Source organism: Trichomycterus rosablanca, chromosome 13 (genome assembly GCF_030014385.1).
Source record: "Trichomycterus rosablanca isolate fTriRos1 chromosome 13, fTriRos1.hap1, whole genome shotgun sequence".
Classification (NCBI taxonomy): domain Eukaryota; kingdom Metazoa; phylum Chordata; class Actinopteri; order Siluriformes; family Trichomycteridae; genus Trichomycterus; species Trichomycterus rosablanca.
This window is the reverse complement of record NC_086000.1, coordinates 33,248,945-33,273,199: the sequence shown is the minus strand read 5'-3', so window position 1 is coordinate 33,273,199 and position 24,255 is coordinate 33,248,945. Positions and strand designations below refer to the sequence as shown.

General features: G+C 37.5%; 1 protein-coding gene across 4 annotated transcripts in view; it reads left to right on the top strand.

Annotated features, from left to right (window-relative positions):
- The window catches only part of nrxn3a (neurexin 3a), a 383,783-nt gene extending 365,831 nt beyond the window's left edge, over positions 1-17,952 (top strand). For 3 of the 4 annotated variants that reach the window (XM_063007913.1, XM_063007914.1, XM_063007912.1), the window contains one exon: positions 16,059-17,952. In XM_063007913.1, coding sequence (XP_062863983.1) covers positions 16,059-16,942 — 884 coding nt within the window. In that variant the 3' untranslated portion in view covers positions 16,943-17,952. Of the gene's footprint in view, positions 1-10,322; positions 10,603-16,058 lie in introns of those variants that run through there. The other variant, XM_063007915.1, reaches the window with a different exon arrangement.
- The last annotated feature ends 6,303 nt before the right edge of the window (positions 17,953-24,255 follow it).

The following is a 24,255-nucleotide window of genomic DNA, read 5'->3' as shown; positions in this document are numbered from 1 at the left end:
TTTATTTTTTTTGGTTTAGATGGTGTTTTTATGTTTTACAGATACAACATTCCTACTGTCTCAGTTCATATTGTGGCGCATGATTTGTTGGTGGCAGTCTTTTTTTTTTCTTCATCATCTTGTTTCATTGGGCTTCAAATTTGACATTTCCATTTCTGATTAACAAAGCAAAGAACTGGCAACAAAATCTTTTCCTGCCATCAAGACAACCTGTTGGTTTGCAAGTGTTTAATATTAAGAAAGTTGTGTAAATGAATGATAAATGTTCCCTATATTTCCCAGCCCCCTTTCCTCTGCCGTTGTTCCTGACGAGCATTTGTTTAGCATATGAGGTCAATTTGAATGGCATAAAAAGAATTTTATTGCCACAAAAAAACTCTGTCTTAATCATTGTGGCATGTTATATCACAGCTGGAACCATCTTACTGAGATCCTCCATCTCTTTGTCGTTGTGTAGTGCATGGCTCCTCTGTGTACGCTCCACACATGACCACATGAAACTTGGCTTGTGAATGCGTCCGTTTTATTTTATCATCATATTTGAAGGTTGTGGTTGAAAAGATTGCTGCTGCATTATCTATCTATCTGTAGAGCTTTGTTTCTGTCTGTCTGTCCACCTGTCTGTGTCCTGACGTTTTGTCACGTGATTCTGTTCTCTGTTTGTAAAACTGCTGGATTTACCCCGTTCCCCTCAGGAATTCCATAAGAGGTCTTAATTCTTTCTTCCCTCTCAGATTTTTTTGGCTACATTTATTACAAAATTTTACAGCTTTTACAACGACTGCTTATATTCACCACTGTGCAGTTTTTTTATGAAACCTACACTGTTAAAGAGATACAATACCAATGTTTTATGAAACAAGGTCTGTGGTGTGCTCTTACCCACTAGTAAAGGAGTAAACCAATAACAATATAATTTATTACATAAATCTGTCACACTAATGAAATTAAGCCTATTTTCATACCATAGCGGTTGCTCTTACATTTTAACAGTACCAAGAACCACCTCTAATTAATCAAATTCATCTTATAGGAACACAAGCCTGTATACACAGCACACCTATACTTTTTTTAACCTATACTTTACCTTTCATTTACTGCATACCAGCATCTAGTCATTTCAGTCATAAAATAATGTTATTATTATTTTTGGGGAAAAATGGTCTCAGAAACCATGAGATTAGGAAACTGTGTGCCATGTAGTTATAGGAAAAATCTAATCAAAGTTTATTTGTCACATGCATAGTCATACACACTACAACTGTCAATAAAATGCTTTTGTGACTGCTCGGCCACATTAGTAATGACATAATTGGACAAAAAATATTTCTACATAATAGAAATGTAGAAAATTAAAATAGACATTTTAATTATAATTAGAAAAACAAAAGCAACTTAAAGTAGAAAAAGGGAAACAAATGTGCAACATGACAAAAAAAAGAGATGTGCAAGAACTGAACATAATACTGTGCAACAGTGTGCTGCAAAAGTTGTGATTATTATGTACAAATCTATACACATATTTAAAGATGATGGCAGCATATGCATCTATCAACAAAGATTAACCCTTATCCATCCAAAAAGAATTTTACGCCCGCCCCAAAAAGAACAAAAGGCAGTTTATAAATAGATACATGAGGACACACTTACGTAGATGTTATTTGCTATGTTACTGCTCAATATGGGACGGCCTATGGAAAAATATGGAAGAAGTTCCTCTACAGACCAGCCATGCTGATCAAAAGATTGCAACACAACACTTTACTCAAGTCAAGTCAAGTAAAATGTATTTATATAGCGCTTTTTACAATAGACAATAGTCTCAAAGCAACTTCACAGAATCCAGGACCAACAGACAGTGGCAAGGGAAAACTCCCTTAAAATCACAGGAAGAAACCTTGAGAGGAACCAGACACAGCAGGGACCCACCCTTCTTGGGTGACCTGGAGGATACTTTAAATAAATAGGATTTACACAAATCATACAAACACAAAATTAAATTGAACTGAAAGTTATCAAGTAATCAAAAGCCTGAGTAAATAAATATGTTTTCAATTTAGACTTAAACATTGACTTTAGTCTGGGTTAACAGGGCTGACTGTAAGATAGGAAAATGTTAATAAGTTAAATTATTATATATTACTATATTATTTCTTATTTAATACAGACAGCAGATTTTCTAAGGACATCAGGTGTACAACAAATGATACACATACTACAGTCTGAGAATTGCTTTTCTAAAGGAAGTGACTTAGCATTAAATATATATATACACACATACAGTATATTAAAATATGCTCTTAACTAAAAAACATGATTTATCAGATTTATTACACTGTTTAACAGTTTTCTTCTTTTACTTAAAATCTACATTACCCAGAAAAGAAAATGAAAAATTATGTGACATATCAGCTTGAACATTTGTCAGTGTTTAATGTTTGACATATCGATATCACACAATTATCCAACAATCAGAATCAGCTTTATTCGCCAAGTACGTTTACACACACAAGGAATTTGCTTTTAGATGTAGTTAGCTCTTTACAATATACTACAAACAATACAATATACAGACAAAACTATATGTACAAATTTAACACACTGGGCAGAATTTTGCATATATACATACATATATACAATGACTTGGTACCTAAAGAAACAATCGTAAAAGTATCAGTAGACCTACTTTAGTGTTAAAAATTTATTTTCAGTTAGTTTCTCTGAAGTATTCGTAGTGAATAGCAGAAGTAGTCCTATAATAAGTCCTATATAAAGAATTTGGAACAGCACATTGGCATATCGTTCCCCAGTGTTTGCGATGCTAGCACAGTCTCTACACGTGAGCCTCAAGTTTATGAGCACTTAAAGCAAATGATGCACAAGAGAAAACTTCAAAGTTCTTTAATCTAATAACTCATTGTAAACAAGCAATAGCTAAGTTGTTTGTGATTTGTTTTGCACCTGTCTGAAAATACTCAGTAGCTGCTGCTGCTACTCAGTAGCACATAAACCCTGATGATCTCTAATAGTGGTGTGCGTTACTTCTGCCATTTAAAGTCCAATTGAACCCAGAAAAATGATTTAGCTAGCCGTAATAAATGTGAAGGCTAGTATTATGACTGGAGTACTTAAACACCAAAGTAAGCTATTGTATTAGCAGCTAATGGTAACAACATAAAGCATGTGACAGTCGGACTCAGTCGGACATTGACAATTATGTCTTTGTTTTCATTTGGCATACAATGAACAGATTTTAAAATCAACCCAAGTCAGAACTTTAATTATTAATCACCCTGAGCTCTGATTAATTAGGTAAAAGTAGACATGATTAATTTACTTTCAGAGTGTGAGCTAAACCTCCATCAAGGTTATTCATCCATCATACTAATATAATACAACTGTCCTTTTAACAGATTCTATAAATGCTACATTTAACAGTTTGCCAAGGCTAAGCTAAGAACAAAGCTGTTTTAGAGGCAAATTTAGTAATACGCAAGTGTTCTTCTTTTAAAAATCAGAACAAGACTGGTGTCAGAAGGACTGAATAAGTCAGTTAGAATTTAACACCCACAAAGTTAAAGTGCTAGTAATTAGCAGTGCAGGCAGCACAATGGATCAATGAGTAGCACTGTCGCCTCACAGCAAGAAGGTCCTTGGTTCCATTCCCAGATGTAGTGAACCGGGTACTTTCTTTGTGTATTGTTTGCATGTTCTCCCCGTGTCTGTGTGAGTTTTCTCCCACAGTCCAAAAACATGCAAGTGAGGTGAACTGGAGATACAAAATTGTCCATGACTGTGTTTGATATTAAAAACTAATGAATCTTGTGTAAGCGGTAAATGCCTGTCCTGTCATGAAAGTAACCAAAGTGTAAAACATGACGTTAAAATCCTAATTAATAAATGAATAGGCAATGCTAGATAACAACTAACTAGTCAACAAGCAAGTTACAACAACTCCCAATTGATTACGCCTAACTACACTATATACACGTATTCAATATTTTAGCAGGTTCAGTTGCTATTTAGGAACATTTTGAAGGTATACCATCACTGACTGATGCCTATCTTTTTCTATGCACAATTTGTAATCAACGTTTTATTTATTTTATCACTAAAAAGAACCACTAAAATAAAAACAGCTGAACAGCTGAACATTCTCTGTACAGCATTAACACTGACATGGTAGGGTGTGCAGTGTTGATTCATCAGTATTAAGCTGCATTCACAGGAAACACGTTTTGCCCTTCATTTATAACGAGGCCGGACGTATTGTCACTTACCTTAGCAGCTAAGCCTTTTACATTATATGTGGATTTCACCTGGCTGTGCCACTGAGCACCAAGATTGAAAACAATCCACAGTAGTGACAGTTTATTCTGTTACAAGAACGCTCTGCGATGGTTGTCATTTAGAGAAATGAGAAGATAAAAAAAGAAGTGGATTAATAAAACTTTAATGAGATTTAATGCGCCCTTTGATTGAAGCAATGAAGAGCTATGAAGCCAAAACAAGCGTTTCTAGGATTAGTAACTGTGCGACTGCTGTCTTAAATGCAAATCATGTTTCACGGATTCCTGGTCACCATGCCATATTTTTACTTACAATGTTAGAAAAAATATGGCATAGTAACCAGAAAACCGTGAAACCATTTATATGACTTCATAAAATGATCATCTCATTGGGGCGCTTTTAAAAGATCAGCGACAAACCGATTCAATGTGGCAGATCTTACTTGTGCTAGTGCTATGCAGTTTAATATATGCACACATCATAGATTGTTTATTGGGATTTTAATGTCATGTTTTACACTTTGGTTACATTCATGACATGACAGGTAGTTACTAGTTAGACAAGGTTCCTCGGTGTCAAACACAGTCGTGGACAATTTTGTATCTCCAATTCACCTCACTTGCACAACTTTGGACTGTGGGAGGAAACTGGAGCTCCCGGAGGAAACCCACGCAGACACGGGAGAACATGCAAACTCCTCACAGAAAGGACCTGGACCGCCCCAGCTGGGGATCGAATCCAGGCCCATCTTGCTGTGAGGCAACATTGCTACCCACTAAGCCACCGCCGCGTCGTTACTAACTTATTTATTGTATTAATATAGTTGATGTGTGTGTGAATATTATATAGGAATTAAAACTGTTTTGCTTGGTTCTGATAAATATGCGCAAACAAAGCAAACCACTAATTTAAAGAATAGGGTTGCCAAGTCTTTATATATTACTCCGGATCCAAAATAGGTTAGTAAAGAAACCCACACCTCTGATCAGGTTTGTTCAGGGCTGAAATCTGGCAACATAAACAAGTGGTGTAAGACCTGAGATCAAGAATGTCCATAAGCATAAGTAATCAGCAATTTTGGCAATGTTAGCCAAAACAAAACGTACCAGTGTAAACGCTGGTACCAGCACATGTACCAGCATTACTGACAAAATCCAAAACATTATCTGGTCAGGTGTGATGAAGTGGTATTTATGTTCCATTATGGACAGGGTAAAGGGAGATGCCATTTGGGCACATATATAAATATAATGAGTGCAACTAATAAATGGGCAACTGAACAGATTATTTTACTAAGCCAAGATCAGGGGGGGAAAGCTGATGGTGCTTCTGGATGTTCTCAACATAAATGTCTGAGAGAGTCTATAGAAATCAGAGCAAAATCTACAGCATATAGAAAATCAGAGCGAAAAATATTTATATTCCAGTCACACATATATGGTTTAGCCCAGCAGACTTCTTATCTTTAACAGGCTAACCCACAACCGTGAATAATTTACCAGTGCTTACCAGTACTACTAACTTTACCAAGCACTCAAACCCATTTGGCCGGTCTAAGGGAGGAATAGTCGTCTAGGGTTCCTCCAGAAATGTCAGCTCCTCACTATTACTGCAACAGTAAATCCTGCTGTCTGAACTCTCCAGGAATCCACCACTAACTGGTGCAAAGAAGCAGCTGGCATTAGTACACGTGTCAAAGGGGCCAGGATCTAGTCTGCAGTCATCCTTAACCAGAATGGGGCTGGTGCAATCAACAGAGGAATTGTAACACGAATTTAGAAATGACAGAACTGCTAAATGAAAGAGGTTGCATAAATATTTAAATAATATTTTTTTCCCATCCAAAAGATGGTAATGTATTAATTAAACAGAAATAGTGTTGGCTTTTAATCCAATATCTTTAAGAGCTTTAAAGTAATTTGACAGCCTAAGCTGTCCTCACTGAACACCAGATGGCGGGGTTTAGTAAACTCAGACATTAAAGTCTCACTAATAATGCTTCTGAATCAGACTGATTTTTTTTGGGTTCCTATTTAGACATGCACGTCTCCACATTGAATAAGAAGTAGCTGGATGCTTTGTAGGGAGTCAAGCTTGTTTTTAGCCCATGCTGATCGTACAGGGGTGAAAGCCTTCAGCCCTAAAAGCAATTAGGCACCTTTAAAATGCATGAAGTGTGTATAAATGCGGTGGCAGAATGTGAATAATTGCACAAATGCAGGTGACTGTGTTGTTGGGCTCCATCCTGTGCAGGAATGGTTGGGCTTATCACATACCAGCAGGTGGCTGATCAACAATGCAGGTTTTAGCTTAATTGCTCCGTCTGCGGAAGCACAAATAAGATAGACTACAGAGATGCACGCTTGAGATTAAAGGAGTAAAGAAGAAATCCTATAGGGGTTAAGTTCGAATGGCAAGTAGGATGTCCGCATGTTTCGAAGCACTGGGGGCAGGGGGAGATGGGGGTGGGGGGGGGGGTGGGGGGGGGGGGGGGGTTAAAGACAGTACAAGGTCAACACCAAAATTAGTGATGCTATTTATGAAAGTAAAAAAGCCTATATTTATACTTCAGGACAGGCTTTTTTGGAAAACCAGTGTGGGGATTGAGGCAAACGGGCTGATAACCAACCTCAAGTTGATTATTGCTTTGTTAAAGAAAAATTTAATGTTCTACTCTATAGGATTAAAATAAAATAATGAATTGATCATTGAGTGTAGCGTGATTAAAAGCATTGATTTATGCATTGTTTTCTTCTCATTTTAGTCACTTTTGATCAGCAAACAATCAATGCACAACAAACAATGCAGTGATCTGGAAATCGTAAGAACTCATCATATCTAGATTTAATAAAGTGTGCGATTTTTATTGTTATAATTAGGGCTGTTGTTAATTTTGCTAATTAACGCGATTAACATGTTAAAAATTTTATTGCGATTAAAAAAATTAATCAAGAATAACATTTTTAATCAAACGATTTTTATTGGGCTGTGTTTGTGCCACTTTACACATGCGTCACTGTGGTAATTTGTGCTGCTTTAACACAGCAACATTGTGTTTATACTGTATAACGATAACACCGCTCTTTCTCCAGTTTGCGGTGGTTACAACTCGAGCTGCTGCGGCTACATATTGTGAAATGTAGGGTGTTTTAAATTATTTTTTGTGTTTTCAAAAAGCGTGAGAAATCATCACTAGACAAAATTACAGTTATTAATTGATGCTTCAATATTACTTTATATTACAATATTACACCTTTGTCTTGTCAGTGGTGGAAACTGAGGGGAGTATATATGGATATATGGAGCAGGGGTTTATGGAGCTTTGTACATTTGCACAATCATGAATATTTATAGATCTGTGCATTCTTTCTAAGTGCTGAAGTATAAATGTTTCCAGGCCACATTTAAGCTTCTTTGGCATTAAAATATTATTCAATACATTCTACATCTACTGGATTAAAATTACACCTTCAGGGATTTTAGGACAATGTGTGTTTATTATACCTCATTTAAAACAATGACCTTACAGTACATAAATCGTGTAATTAAAATAAATGCATATAACATGTCGGCATCTAAATTAGCATAATGTTGTAAATGTTATGGTTAGGTTTACAATTAGGGTGTCACTGTTTTAAATATATTCCTTTAAATTGCTGATTAACTGCAGTAATAAATACACAATTTACAATATACCACACACAATATTACATACGATATTACAATAGATTCAATTAGAAAAATAGACAGATTGAAAGACTAGATAGATTTGATACACAGATTGGTTATTTGATTATATTCATGGCAGGATTGTTCATTCAGGCAGACAGATACATACACAGATAGACAGACAGATACATAGAGTGTGTTCGAAAACCTAGTGCGCTCTCTACATAGACGGCATTTTACGTCATCCTATGCGAGCTCCCGAGAAGGAGGCTGTTCGAAATCCTAGATACCTTAATATGCTCACTAGTAAGATATCTTAAAATATCAATGCTATTTTGACTCAAGAACGAGGGAGCATCTGATGCTGCCCTAGCGGTGAAGGCAATCCTAGCATTCGATGCAGCACAACTTTTCTCACAGAAAAATAAAAAACATGGCTGACATGGCGGAGTTATTTTCAGACGTAAATAAATTATTAGTCATTTTTAATTTGTATAAACGTGCACAAGTGTATTTATTTGCAAATTCGGGCTTGTCAGTGAATTTAACCGTTTTTGGTACACGGAGGGAGATGTTAGTTGACATGCTAGTGCGTTGTGCCACCCCATCCCATTGGTTTGAATGGCATGATGCTAAATGTGTTAGCTTAGTAAGCGAAAACTGATGTTATTGCTGTCTAAGCAGTGCGTTAGAATAACCTGCCTTATAACTCAATGACTTATTAGAATCCTCTCTACTTAGGCAGCTGCTTATGTAGGCAGTAAGACAGCAAGGCAGCTCACTAGGTTTTCGAACACACCCATAGACAGATAGATACATCGACAGATTTATTGATCCCAAAGGAAACATAGGTATGTTACACTGGGCTTGTGCGGGAGGCAGCAGATCAGGAATGGGAAATGACTAAATAAAGCCTTTTTTTTAAATCCACAAATAAATCATTCACTGACAGAAACAGTGATGTCACTGGTCCAGTTTTATCTGGCTTTTTCTCACACATGACTAAGAAAAAAATAATAATAATGCATTTGCTAAAGCTCAGTCATTACACATTTTCTACTATAAATAAATAGTTGAAAGTTTCTGTTTCTTTTAAAAAGTGTTTATACGCACGACTGGTCGATTATTTCTAGCCTCGACTGTGGACAGCTGCACAAGTGTATGAAACTGCCTGTAGCTAAAAGCATTGGTTCATCTGTTAGTTACGTAATTTAAATCATTCATGAAGGTATTTCTAAAATGCTTGATTCCTTTCCAGTCCTCCATCCTCTTGTGGAATTCCTATTAAACTACTGTACTGCTTTTAAACCAAAGTCTGTGGGTATCCAGCGCCATCAACGTCTCTCCTCACATCTGGTTCAAATGACTTGATTATTGTATTTTTCTTTTAAATGACACGTCATTTGGGCTCTCAGCAGCCCCCTTAAACAGGTAAAATGAAGAATGTGTGTTACACACAGGCTTTGGTTGAAGAGCATCTCTGACCTGTAATCTCTCTCAGTGTTTAATGTGGGACCAGAGCGCAGCTTGCTGTGTTGTTTGTCAACTCTCCCTAAATGCAACTTACTTTAAGCATGCATCAACAACATCTTGCAGTACAAAATTAACCCATTTTCAGCCAATCTTTTTCTCTCTTTGACGTACATCCAGACTGCACGCCTGTTTACATGTTTAAGACTAACAACGACAGATAGATTTGTCTCTCGGACCACATGACGGAGGCGACAGTTCCGAATCGACTGTCCCTCTCGACTGTGTCTGTTTATAGTTTTGTGCATCTGGTTGTAGTGTGTGAAAGTTCAAATTGCTTTGTTTTTTCGTCTGAGATTTTTTTTCCTTTTTCTTTTTACTCACTCAAATCAGTTTTGGTTCTTTTGTTGATTATTTTTTAAATAGCTGCATTTTTGGGTTAAAATTAGAGTGTTTCTATGTCAATACCAAATTGATTAAATAATATGCTTTGATTTTCACACTTTCCTTTTTGGATTTGGAACGTCTTCATTAAAAGTTTTATGTGCTTGAAGTAATTGATAAATATTAATACCTAAATTTAATTGAATTTAATAAAGAAAACATGAAATGATTATTATTCTTATTATTATTTTACAGTTATATCAGTAATGAACAGAAGCACATATGACTATTGGTGAAAATGTTCCAGATCTTGATGTTTACTTGATTCTTTTTTACAATTCTGACAGCAATTTTGATAAACAATTGACTTTTGAAATGGTTTGAAATTGCATGAAGAAGAAGTTGCAGTTTAGGGTTTGTCAGATTGTCAGTGTTAGAGTTTTGTTCTTTTTTTCGTAGATGGGCATGTATATGCTCATTGTTTGTATATCCCCATCCCTTCCTTACAGCCAAAAGCTCTAATGCCGCCCGACCGCTTCGTACTGCCTTTACATGGACATGGCAACTGACTTACACAATCACCCCCATCATTTTCATCTCCTATGTAGTATGTTCATAGGTCCAGATTCCCTCCTCACCCCCTTCCTCCTCCTCCTCCTCTTAGCTATGGCAAAATATGTACAGTCATCCATCCATTCAGACTTTAAGATAAAATCTATTCAATCTGAGCAAAAAGTTTAAATACTAGAATGTAGATATTTATTGAAAATGATATAAATATTTATCAAATTCAAGGCTCAAATATGTACAGATTTTGTATGGATTAAAACTGGAATATTTATTAGAGGAAAAAAAGAAAACAGAATAATGGTGAAGTTTATTTTTCATGTTATGTGGTGTGGATGTATGTGTTGTTGCCTCCCTGTATACTCATGTCTGAAGATTATCTATCTATCAAAGAATTACAGTGGCTAGTAATTTTCTTTTCACAAGAGATTTAAAAAAAAACTGTCCAAGGACATTCTTACACAACTTTCTTTTGTGCATTTTTTTCTTCATGCCAAAATCATGCGGGCAATTTGTTAATGTAAGTTTACAAAATCTGGTATGCTTATTTTCCTTTAAAATACTAATTATATGTTATGTTTTAACAGCAATTTTTGTGTAATAACATGTTTATATTATTGTGCTTGTATTTTGCATAGTTATTTTTAATTATAGTTGCTATTATTTTTCTATTTTTTATTATTTTATGCCTTTGTTTATGTTATTTTTTATTCTGTCTGCCTTTTTCTACTGCATATAAGTCTTTTATTTGCTTAATACGTACATGCAAACCGAAATGGCCGTGTTTGTTCTCCATGGCAGTGACAGTCCGAACGTTCATAACCCTAAAAGTCTAAACATTCTAGGATTTATTTATAAAACTGCATGTGAGATTTAACTAACTGATTATTATTCTGACCAAAAGCGAGAGCCAATAATCACTATTAATGTGACGTACTAGCAACCGTGACATGGCCTCGACTGCCAAGACAGTAATGCAGAATGAAAAGAATCATAACAATAATCTCTTATGTAGACTAGCGTGTGTCTATATGAACGTGCATACTATATGAACAAAAGTATTGAGAAACCTCTTCTAATTACGGACCTAATATATTTCATGTGTTATTCATAGTAAATGATATGAAGGAGATACAAAACCCCTACAATCATCTCACCATGGACAACTGACCATGACCTTGCTGGATATGCTGTTCCAAAACCTTGGGCATCATTTTAAAGTTATTTCATTCTCCATGCCAATTCAGTAAAAATAGGATTTGTGAGAAGGCTGGTTGCTCAGTTCCTCCACACTATACCTGTACAATCATGTCTGCATGGACTTAGCTTTGTTTACAAGGGCACGGCGATGCAGGAATATGACCTTAACCAAACATGCCAAGCACAAGACTGATTTTATACACCTGATTGTAGATGCTTGGGTGGTGCAGCAGTAAAGTACGCTAACCCACTACCTCGGGGGTCCAGGGGTTGAATCTCAGTGGTGCTATTGGCTGGTAGGGCATCTTGCATGGACATAATAGGCTAATGTTCAGGGGAGTGGTCGAAACAACCTATCCACTGAAATCTGCATTTGTAAGTGTCCTTTTAATGCCAGTCCCAAGTTCAGATAAAAATAGGAGGGCTGTGAGGAAAGGAAAGGCATCTGGTTTAAAAACTGTCTAGTCTGGTATGCAGACCAGATCCACTGTGGTGCTTCCTGAATACAAGGGCAGCCTCAGAATACGAGAGCAACAACTGATAGTATTGGTTCGACAATTATGAGGATACAGTATGAGTTCACATACTTTTGGTCATATAGTGTATATTTATTTTCCACAACAATCTGAGAATAAAAATATAACAATTAGAGTATAAACCTTATTACTGGTGTGTATTTACTCCATTCTTGGAGATAAAAATATTTAAGAAAGTAGGAACAGCTCTGGCTGTGTCCCAATCCACATCATACTGTACTAAATACATGACAATCAGTACAATTAGTATTAGTGTAGTGAGGTAATTGCTCGTCCTTCCTGTGTCCTCCTGTTTCCTACCAACTCACCAAAACATTTAGAATGTGAATTGGCTTTTCTAAATTGCCTCTAGGTCAGTGTGTGTCGCCCTAATATGGACTGGCAGGTCCCAGACCCACCATAACCCCAAAATAAGGGGTTAGTAAAAAGGAATAAATGAATTGACGTTGATGTTAGACACATGGAGAAAAGAAATCAACGTGTTATGTAATAGATGCCAAACATCCTTTTAAAATAATCACAAGAATTATTACAGATCCTGTAATTTAATTGAATTTAATGCCAGGTAATACAAGTAATATAAGTGGATCAAACCAGAAAACTCTCTCTCCTGCCAGTAATGTAAATTAGATTTGCTATAGGACGCTACAGTTTCAGTAAGTATCCATACTTAGCAGTGGATTAGCAATGCTTATGCTATTTTACTGGCTGTATTTAGGTGCTTGACTAGCTGTACGCCTACTTCCTATGAACGTGTTTGGATTTCAGAGGCTTTAAATGTGCAGTAAGATAAAGTGGCAGCAATATAACACACAAAAGGACCAAACTCATCTTCATTGCTAGTGTACAGCAGCTCATTTGGATGCTGTACATCAAAACAGGTTAATGAACTCTCAGCTCAGACCAGACAGAAACTCGATCTGAAATCGCTGCTTTGTTTTAGCGTCAGGGTTTCATTAAGCAAATGTGCGGTTGGAGATACTGAGACAGATTTAGTTTTCCACCTGGCTGTGTATATGTTTCCTAAAGGACTGCTTCTGGCAGCTGTTATACTTCAGATCCTAATTCCATCTAGCGTTTACAGACTAACAAGAATCAGCTACCTGCCAAATTGAGGTCGGACAGGAATGGACAGGAGATCGTTCGGCTGTCACTGTCGCGATGGGGCCGGCTTGCCATTCTGGTTTCAGTATAAGGGTGATGGAAAGGCACGAGGCCAGAGGCAGCTGAGGAGCCAGATCAACCCTCTGAGAGATTCCATCAAAATCGTATAAAAACGTCTGCAAACACACATGATTCCTTTTCAGTGTGTAATGGAAGATATTTTGTTCTTCTATCTTTGTGGCAAGAAAACCCATGGACAAATAGCCATACTGAGAACTGAGTAAATGTTATTACTTATCACATTTAATGTGATTATCGTTCACTGCATGACTACAGCCAAAATTTAAAAATGCTAAATTTGAGTAGTGCGTCTGTTAAATGTCCAAGACTGGACTCTGAATCTGAAATAACACAATGCAGGAGTCCATGAGAGTCTAATTAAAAATCTCTTTTGGTGGGAAGCACAGCAAAACCATGGTGATCTTATAATGTTTATTGAATGGAGTGTTTATTCTATGCCCTCTAATTTAATACTGTATGGGTCTGTCTGAAAAACTTAGTGATCTCTCTACATAGACGCATTTTACGTCTTCCTAAGCTCCCGAGAAGAAGGCATGTCTAAATTCTTAGATACCTTAAAATGCTGCAATGCTGCCTACTGAGGTGCCTTAATTCAAAACGATAATCTGACTGAATAATGAGGGTGCGTCCGATGCTTCCTTAGCAATGAAGGCAATCCCAGCATTTTCTGCGGCAAAACTTTTCTCAGATGCGGAGCAACTAATGGAGTTCTTTTCAAATGTAAATCAATTCTCATTGATATTTTATTTGTATAAAGGAGCACAAGTGACATTTATTTGCAAATCCGGGCTCATCTGTAAAAGTTTAATCGTTTTCGGAACACAGAGTGAGAAGTTAGCTGGCATGCTGGTGGGTTGTGTCACCTCAGCCCATTGGTTTGAATGGCAATGTAATCGCAGTCCAAGTAGTGTGTCTGAATAATCTGCTTTATAAGTTCAATGTCTTATTAGAATCCTCTCTACTTAGGAAGCTGCCCAGGTAGGCAGTAGGCAGCAAGGCCGCTTACTAGGTTTTCGAACAGACCCTATATGTTTAAAAATATAAGACTTAACATTTCACCTTACTTAAGGGGAGCATGCATTACCCTGCATCACAATAACAAGCAACAAATAATAGTCATCATTTCTATCCCATATTAGTATGTGACACAAATGATTCCTGCAAGGTTAAGAGAATTTAAGTCAGCAAACCATCAATTTAGACTAATTATTTGGGATAATGTGCTGCAACAACCAAATTACTGACTTTTGTTAATTCTGTTATCCAACAAGATGTTGGTTGTCCTCCAGAATCTCCATCCTCTATCTGACCTTTAGTTATTACTACAGATAAACTAAGACACTAAGTTCTCATAACTTTATTAGAGCCATTTTAAGTCATGTAAAAAGAGGCAATTCCTGTACTATAAGTAAATCCAATTACTAAATTGAATAATAATAAATGCTTGCAGGTGGCTTTTTGAAGGCTGTGTCTGAGGGAGTAAAAGTCAAATGGCATTGACCTCTTTCAGCAAGATAATGTGCCCAGCCACTCTGCAAAAAATTGTTCAGGAATGCTTTAAGCCTCCAAATTTCTCAGATCTCCATTGTTGAGTATCTGTGGGATCTGCCAAAAAACAAGTCTGATTCATAGAGGCTCTACATCGAACTTACATGACCTAAAGGATCTGCTGCTAACATTTCAGTGCCAGATATCACTGACCTTCAGAGGTCTTGTGAAGCTCCAGCAGGTCAGAGCTGTTTTAGTAACACAATATTAGGCAAGTGGTTTTGGTGTTATGACTGATCACTGGATGTGCCCACCAAACTAGTAAAGTAAGCAAGTTATAGCCTCACATTCACCTCCAACCGGGTCAAAGTACTGAAGTGCTAACTGAGTACTTAATCCAACAGCATCCAACCCATACCTAGTGTTACATTTTATTTAAACAATGTTTGGCACAAATTTCAATTGGCACAACTTGAAAGCATTCACCCTAACATCTAAAACGATACTTAAAGCTATCCGTGATGGAAGCTTTGTTCTCTAGATGGGATTGCTGGCATTTTTATCCAATGTTAAGCATGCATTGCAGACCAGTCCTCTGTGTCTATAAGCTGCTTGTGTATTGACGCTGGCACAATGATCTGCTCAATAACGTTTCATGAGCTGCAGCTCCCACAAAGAAATAAAATTACATATCTGTCATATTCTATTTTCCGCAGTTTTATGGTGATAGAACTAACACTTTATAAAGTAATAATAAAGTAGACACATTTTGGTCACTAATAAATTGTACATTTCTTGTAGGAACGTATCTGTGATCTGAATTTTAAACGACCCTTATGAGTAACCAGTAGCATTTGTGTTGCTTGTTAGTGTTGATGCAGGGTTAATTTTCAGCTTCTCAAATGTTTAGCCCACATGCAGTGCATAACCTGCATAATAGTTTAGATAGTTTAAGCCCAACTAAATAATAAAAGTTATTTTTCTTGTCTTTTATGGTTTGCTTTAAAAGAGGTTAATACTGGCTCACTCCTAAAGACCTCTTGAGGCCGAATGCTTTTATTTTAATTTGCTTAATTTATGTTTTATTAGTTTTTTCCTTTAAGGTGGATTTCTGTTGCTCAATATGAGTTATCTGGTGCTTTTTTTATATTTGAATTATTTTGATATTTTGTCAGTGTTTTTAAAAATATGCTGTTATTTAAATAGTAAATCCTGTTGTTTCATGATCTAATCTGTTTTGTTTGTTCTCCATCCTAGGAGGTGAATTAGATCCCTTAGAACTCCCTCCTGTAGCTACACGTGCACCCTTCATCCCTCCCTCCCCAACCCTCCGCCCCCCCCTCACCATTATTGAAACCACCAAAGAGTCCCTGTCCATGGCCACTGAGGCGGGCCTGCCCTGCTTGTCGGACCAAGGCAGCGATGGTTGTGATGATGGTGATGATGATGATGATGATGAGAGCTTGGTGATATCTGGGTATGGCTCTGGGGAAGCGTTTGACTCTAACCTGCCCCCTACCGATGATGAAGATGTTTACACCACCTTCTCCTTGGTCACAGATAAGACCTTGTCCTCGCCGGCCTTTGAAGGTGGCTACAAAGCTCACGCGCCTAAGTGGGAAGCCAAGGACTTTAGACCTAACAAAGTCTCCGAGCATGGTAGAACTTCCACCGCCACCGCCGCCGCACCCGCTGCACCGCCCAAACGGCCCGCTGGCAAAATGAATAACCGAGAGCTTAAACCCCAACCTGATGTAGTCTTGCTTCCATTGCCCACATCCTATGAGGTAGACCGCAGAAAGCCGAAGAGCCCATTAATAACCTCCCCCATGTTCCGTAATGTACCCACAGCGATCCCGACGGAGCCGGGCGTCAGGCGCGTCCCCGGGGCCTCCGAGGTTGTCCGGGAATCTAGCAGTACCACTGGAATGGTCGTCGGGATAGTTGCTGCTGCGGCTTTGTGCATCCTTATCCTCCTGTACGCCATGTATAAGTACAGAAACAGGGACGAGGGGTCTTACCAAGTGGACGAGACACGCAATTACATAACCAACTCAGCGCAGAGCAACGGTGCGGTCGTAAAGGACAAGCAGCACGGCTCGAAAGGCAGCAACAAGAAACAGAAAAACAAGGACAAGGAATATTACGTCTGAGGGCTGCAAAGAGACACTCGGGAGCTGCACTTAGAGAGAGAGAGAGAGAGAGAGGAGCTGACTTGGCACTGTGCCGAGGCGCTGAGCACTTACATACATGAACTGTAATATAAAGCACACTATTGTAAGCATACCAAGATGGTAAATAGCAACATTAGTGACCTTCAATCTGGTCGATGGCGTTATCAGTGTAGAATACTTTACAGCTACATCAATATCCTTACAAGTGACTTCGAAAAAATGTGATCCTTGGCATTTTTTTTGTAATCATGTAAAAAACAAAAAAAAATTAAACGAAAGAGGAGAAAATTATTCTGGCCATTGCAAGCATGTAAGCGACACGTAGTGTTGGCATCTTGAGTGTGGGACTTTAGAAAAAATATGTACGAATGAGAATGATGGACTCCTGCCAAAAGATCTATAAATATATATGAAGAATTTGTATTGTTTATACATTATATGTGGTGTAAATTTTTTGCTCTCTGCAAAAGAAAAGAGATCTATGTAGTACATTAACTGCAGAGGACAGCAGACTGATGCTCTCGCAGCGCTGTTATCCGAACTCGACCAAATTATTTGAATTTTACGACCGACTGTGACATTTAAAAATTTGTGAATTGAGAGAAGTGGTGATTTTTTTTCCTGTCTCAGTAAAGCGACTGATTGTAATAATGCATGCCATCTTTACACTGCGATGTATGACGTTCAGCCCAGGTTGAACAGATCTGCCAGACCAGGCGATGATTCATCAAACACAACCTTCAGATCCCCTCAAAGTGACAACAATGACTAATGTCTCTGGAATAAAAAAAAAGAAAAAAAAATGAAAGAAATCTTACTTTTTTTCAGAGGCCAGCGCCGGTTTGATCTTTGAGATCATGATGTATGTCGGTCCACTTCCTCTTGTTCTCTTTTTTATAAAGCTGTCTGGTGCACAATGGCACTCTACTATAACGCTGTTACGGATGTCTATTCGGAAAATAAACCTAACGTGAAAAGTGTGAATTCTATCTGTTGTCACAGTCGACTGTGTCAAACAACAAAAATCTGTTTACATATTTTATTATATTCTAGCAGTTGTACTTTTTAGGTAGATAATGTACATATAAACCTAAGTTGTATTTTTTTTAGTAATTCTACTGTACAGAGAGCTCATCTGATTTATCTGTGTTTCATGAAGAAAATCAGCTGTTGTTTAAGAAAGACTTTAAAGTCACAAAAATACACACATATTTTGTAATGAAAAGCAGAGAATATTGTTAGATTAGAGGTCTAATCTTTCTCGCAGATGTTTCTAAGTCGCATGGATATTTGATTACTTGACGATGTCAATCAAATACAAGACTTAATTCTTAACTGTACTGAGGTTTCCTTGTTATCAGTTGTTTTTATTTATAAAAGAATTAACCGAATATGTAAGAAATAAAACAGTCAAATTGATGCAAACACGCAGTTCACACCTTTTACATAAAGTGTGATTTTTACCGTCTGTACTGCTGGAGTGTAAATATAGGATAAGGTGGACGTGTAACTTTCTCCTTTCGACTTTGTGTCCCTGATCTGAACTCATGTACCATTCCGTTTGAATTTTCATTTTCATCACATTCAGTACTTTTATTTATACTTCTGTTTTATTCTGATTGTGGGCAATAGACTATAATAAAACATGTCATGGGGTTTTGTCAGTAGTAAATGTTCTCCATGTTGGCTCGCATCATCACTTTCACTCCTCACATTCTTCACTGTTCACTACACATCATCTTATGTTAAAGTGTTGCTTGGCATCTTCACATATGCTCCAAAAATTAAATGCATAGTGTAAAGAAATGTATCAATAAAAAGAGAAGAGAAAAAACACTTCTATCCTACAACATAATCCAACGTTGGCAAACATCCTAGACATATTTATTCGGCATCCAACATTTTCTTGTCAAGTCAAATTTATTTGTATAACGCTTTTTACAATAGACAATGTCTCAAATCAACTTTACAGAATCCAGAAGCGACAGACCAAAAACCCCTATTGTTTCCTCTCTTGTTTTGCACTAGGGACCAATGCAACTCACAAATAATAAGTTTCCACCTTAGTAAATGAACGATGTCCTTCCTGAAGTAACCCTCCTATTTGTCCAGGCTTGGGACCGGGACTGTGGGTGCAATGACATGTTAGGTTCAGGAAACACTAAGACCAGGATTTGAGCCCCCAGAACACAGTCACTGTTGTTACCATCGGTGTGGCTCTTACACATACTGCATAAAACCTTTAAATCATTTTAAATAGTTGTAAAGTCAGTATGGACTATTTGTGCAACTACAAGATTAACTACATTTCCTGGAAGCAAAGCTTTAAATAAAGTAGCATCAGTTTATATGCACTATATGGACAAAAGTATTGGGACACCCCTTCTAATTATTGACTTTATGTGTTTCACTCATAAAACTTGCTAACAGGTGTAATGAACTAACTATATAAAGAACATCATAAGCTTCCAATTTTGCAGCAACAGGGAAGTTTACAGTGTAGGGAAGGCCCTTTTCTGTTCCAGCATGACTGTACCCCTGTGCACAAAAGCAAGGTCCATAAAGACACGAAGAAAAGTTCAGTTTAAAGAAACTCCAGAGTCCTGACCTCAGTCCTACTGAACAGCTTTGGAATGAACTGGAACATCAACTGAGGCTTTCTTGACCAACATCAGTGTCCAGCCATATAAATGCTCTTTTGACTGCAAGGGACACTTTAAAGTCTTGTGAGAAGCGTTCTCTGTTGTTAGAGCTAAAAGATCAAGGAGGTCACTCCTAAATACTTTAGGTCATATAGCATATATTTGACAATTTTCATGAGGAAAAAGTTCCAATAGCCTGCACAGAGTGCTGACCTTGGCCCCACTTTTAAACATTCACATTTACGGCATCTAGCAGACGTCTTTATCCAAAGCGACTTACAGTACCATGACAGTATACAGTCTGAGCAACTGAAGGTTAAGGGCCTTGCTCAAGACCCCAACAGCAGCAACCTAGCAGTGGTGGGGCTTAAACCAGATACAAGCATTTTGATTACTAGTCCAGTATCTTAACCACTAGGCTACAACATTTAAACATCAGCTGTGAGCTGTGAGATGTCATCCAACATCTATGTCTGACATCAAAAAAGAAGTTTGCTCTACAGTGAATGTTTGTGTGAATATGTGGACACCTGACCATGAGCTTGTTAAACATCCCATTTTTAAAATCATGCATCATGGTTAAGTTGTTGACAAGAATTAAGTCAAGAGCATTTGTAAGGTCAGGAACTGATGATGGACGAGAAGATCCGGCTCTTAAACAACGTCAAAGCCAAAATGACTGTGTAAGTGTGTCAAAGATCTTGGCTACACAAGCATTTAAATAGCACATAAATAGTGCATCAAATGCCAGACACTTTAGCTCTGTGCATTGATGACGATGCTGCCAAACCACTCATTCATTCACACCATGTGATTAGCAGTTCCAAGGCTTTATAACGAGCAAAGATGCAATGACGTCTGTGACATTATATAAGCAAACTGAGATACAAAAATCATATTTGGGGCTGCACAAATATGATACTGTATCAGTGTTGGCAGCAAAGCTGGCACAAAAAGCAGGACTGGTATCGGGCAATAGGAGCACCGATAACAAGACTTCAGGGGTTCAGCTTCTACACAGTTTCTCTGTTCTAATGGTGTCTGAGAAGGTTCAGGTTCAGAAGTTCAGTTTTTTTGTTGGGAGCAACAGCAAAGCAGAACTAATCATTCAACAGTTTCAAGTTTCCCCGACTGTGGGGTGAAGAAGCTGCATTTCAGTTCAGTCAGGTCTGTCAGTATTGCTGACAAAACACAATGTCCAGAATTCCTCCAGCTTCACAAAGATAACACAACTTTGTTTCATCCCATTAAAGTCTTTATGAGCAGCGAAACATCTGGTTTTCTTAACTAAAACAAATGGAAATGCTGGTACATCCAGCCGGCAAGCTTGCAAACTAGCTACAATGTTAATGAACTGTATAGACAAACCATTGGGAGCAGAATCATTTACTTACTTGTTCTTTTAAGGCGCAGCACAGACTACAGAGAGATGATCATGTGTGTAGAGAAGCAAATTTTTCCATTGATTATTGAATCTTCAAAGGGACAAAATGCACTTATTACATAAACACACACATAAAATACTGTCAGCACACTACACCACAGAAAAGTCTCTTACACTAGCAATCCTACGGCAATTCAGTTAGCAATTGGTTAGTCAAAATGTCCAAGATGTTGAAGTCTAAAGCAGCTGAAAACACGACCCAGTGTTTGGAAAACTCCAAAACAATTAAAAAAAAACAAGGTCTGTAAAATTAAGCACATTTTTACATGACTTTAGTAGGGCTCAGTTCAGGCTTTTGGAAAGAATACTTTTTACTCACTTGTTACAGCATAAGCCCAAAAGCATAACTTCAAAAAAGGAAATGCTGAACCCTAATGTTCTGGCTAAGTGATGACAGCTAGGGTAAGTGGGAAACTGTGCAATTTATTTTGTTTTAAATGGTTTTATAAATTCTTTAATATTGTACCTGCAATAAATTGATGTTCACAATGGTTGACAAATTATTTTACTCTTTGGGAAAAGCATGTTATTGTATTTTGGCGTAGCGTTGACTGATGTGCCTGTGTACATACACCCAAAGGTGATCAGTGTGGTAGAAGTCATGATGGAACAGAAACAAACGTTTTCAAAACTGTTGAAACAAAGTTGGAAGTATAAAACTTATTTTGTGTACAGTGGTATCTTGAAACTCAACATCAAAAGAGTTTCGTTTGAAAAGGCGTTGAGTTTCAAGGTATTTTTCCCATAAGGATGTTTGGGAAACCTGTTAATGCGTTCCATGGTCCCGCGGACTTGCATATATTTTAGGCTTATGTAAAATAATGGGGTTGTTTTTGACACTTATACACCTAAAATAACACAAATATAATATAAAAACACTGAAATAAAAAGCTGATTCTTACAATTTCCCAGAACCCCGAGCTGTTTGAATTTGAGAGTTATTCCACACACATGACTCATTGTTAATTTGAAATTAAATAAATAAATAAAACAAACTGAACATGTTGAGTTCAAGGGTACAAATTTCTCAACAAAGGACATTGAGTTTCAAAGATTTTGAGTTTAGGGGACGTTGAGTTACAAGGTACCACTGTATTTGGTTTTCCATACCTGTTAGCAGTGGGTGTGTCTGAAACACCTGAACTCAGAAAGTGTGTCTACATACTTCCAGCCATATCGTGTATTTGATTTGTATATCTAAACGGTATGCTATTTAACACATGCAACACTTGTCACTTATGAAACAAAATGATCATCCTTGGGCATTTCTATCATTAAATCATATTTCATGCACAACCATTAATAGCATTATGTATCAGCACGGCAAAGCACATCTCAGTGTTTTTAATTGTGCTCTTCAGTAAACCCCTGTGCTGTGGAGCTATTTATGTTATACTGGGACGGGATGGATGGGGTGTGGAGGACACACCACCAGAAATAAGCTTCCAGGTTATCAAAAGTCTATTTAAAAAAGTGCTGAAATCAATTTTTTAGTTTTGATTTGCATTCAATTACAGAATAAAGCAAAGCAAGTTGGCCCAGAAGCATCATAATCACATTATAGCTATATACACTGATGAGGCATAACATTATGACCACCTCCTTGTTTCTGCACTCACTGTCCATTTTATCAGCTCCACTTACCATATAGGAGCACTTTGTAGTTCTACAATTACTGACTGTAGTCCATCTGTTTCTCTGCCTGCTTTGTTAGCCCCCTTTCATGCTGTTCTTCAATGGTCAGGACTCTCCTGGGACCACTACAGAGCAGGTATTATTTAGGTGGTGGATCATTTTGGAGTGTCTAATAGTAGTAGTAGTGAGTGAACACAGTATTTAAAAACTCCAGCAGCGCTGCTGTGTCTGATCCACTCATACCAGCACAACACACACTAACACACCACCACCATGTCAGTGTCACTGCAATGCTGAGAATGATCCACCACCTAAATAATACCTGCTCTGTAGTGGTCCGGTGGGGGTCCTGACCACTGAAGAACAGCATGAAAGGGGGCTAACAAAACATGTAGAGAAACAGACTACAGTCAGTAATTGTAGAACTACAAGTGAATGTAGAAACAAGGAGGTGGTTTTAATGTTATGGCTGATCAGTGTACAAATAAAGAGAAAAATAAAATGTGATGGAGCTATAAATTAAAGCATCAGCTATAAAATAAAGCACTCTATTATTTAAAAGCACAAACCGTGGTTTTAACATTAAAAAAGAAAACACTGACAGAAGCGAGCAAATTATTACGTGTTTTTTGCTGTTGTCAAGACACTTAGATTCTTGAGACTAATCCTACGTTCGACCAGCAGCGACCTTTCGCCTTTTGTCGAATTGCTCATCACTCATCATCCTGTGTTTAGACCGGCAGCATCATCATCATCGCCTGTGGGTGTTTGGTTGCCATAGTTTAACTTGCACCAAAAAAATGGCTAGTATCTACAGAGCATACAGAAAAAAAAGCTACTTAATTACAAATCAGATGTGTTTCACACTGAATAATAAAAAGTTGAAAGGGAAATCACTTCTCTATTAATTTCATCCCAGTGAAGTGCATCACTGTCTGTACAGTCAATAAGACAAGAAAACTGTGTTTGTTTTTTTGCAATTACTGTCGTCTATTTAAGAAGGTTTAAAACAGTGACAATGAGTTTCTTCTCCATCTCCAGTAGGAACTATCATCTAGGAACCAAAAACAGAGCATAAGTGTTTCACAGTGGCAGAGATAATGCGTTTACCACTCTGCTCAATGCTTGGTGTCGACAAAGTCCTGGGTGCCCAGTTCAGGGTATTTCTGCCTTGTGCCCAATGTTTCATTGTGGAACGATATTTGTTTTCTTCATAAGACATACATCGACACACATCAATGTGACAGATTGTTAAATAAAGCCACAGCTACCTTGTTCAGCCACCTTGTTCATTCATGGTGCAAAATGCGCAACAGATTAGTATATGTCCTTCAGTAGCATTAATTTGAACATGACTGTTGAGGGCCAGTAAAATACCCTCCTGTTCCAAAGATTGTATTCTGCATAGGATACTTGTAAATCGAGGTTGGAAATGTAGACCTTGTATCAAGTTTGCACATTTTTGCACATTTAATTTCCATGTGCACTCCATATTTTTACACCAGACAGCTGGGGATTCTCACTAAAAGTGGCAACGAGGTGATTCAGAATTTAGCTTTTGTACCCTTAAA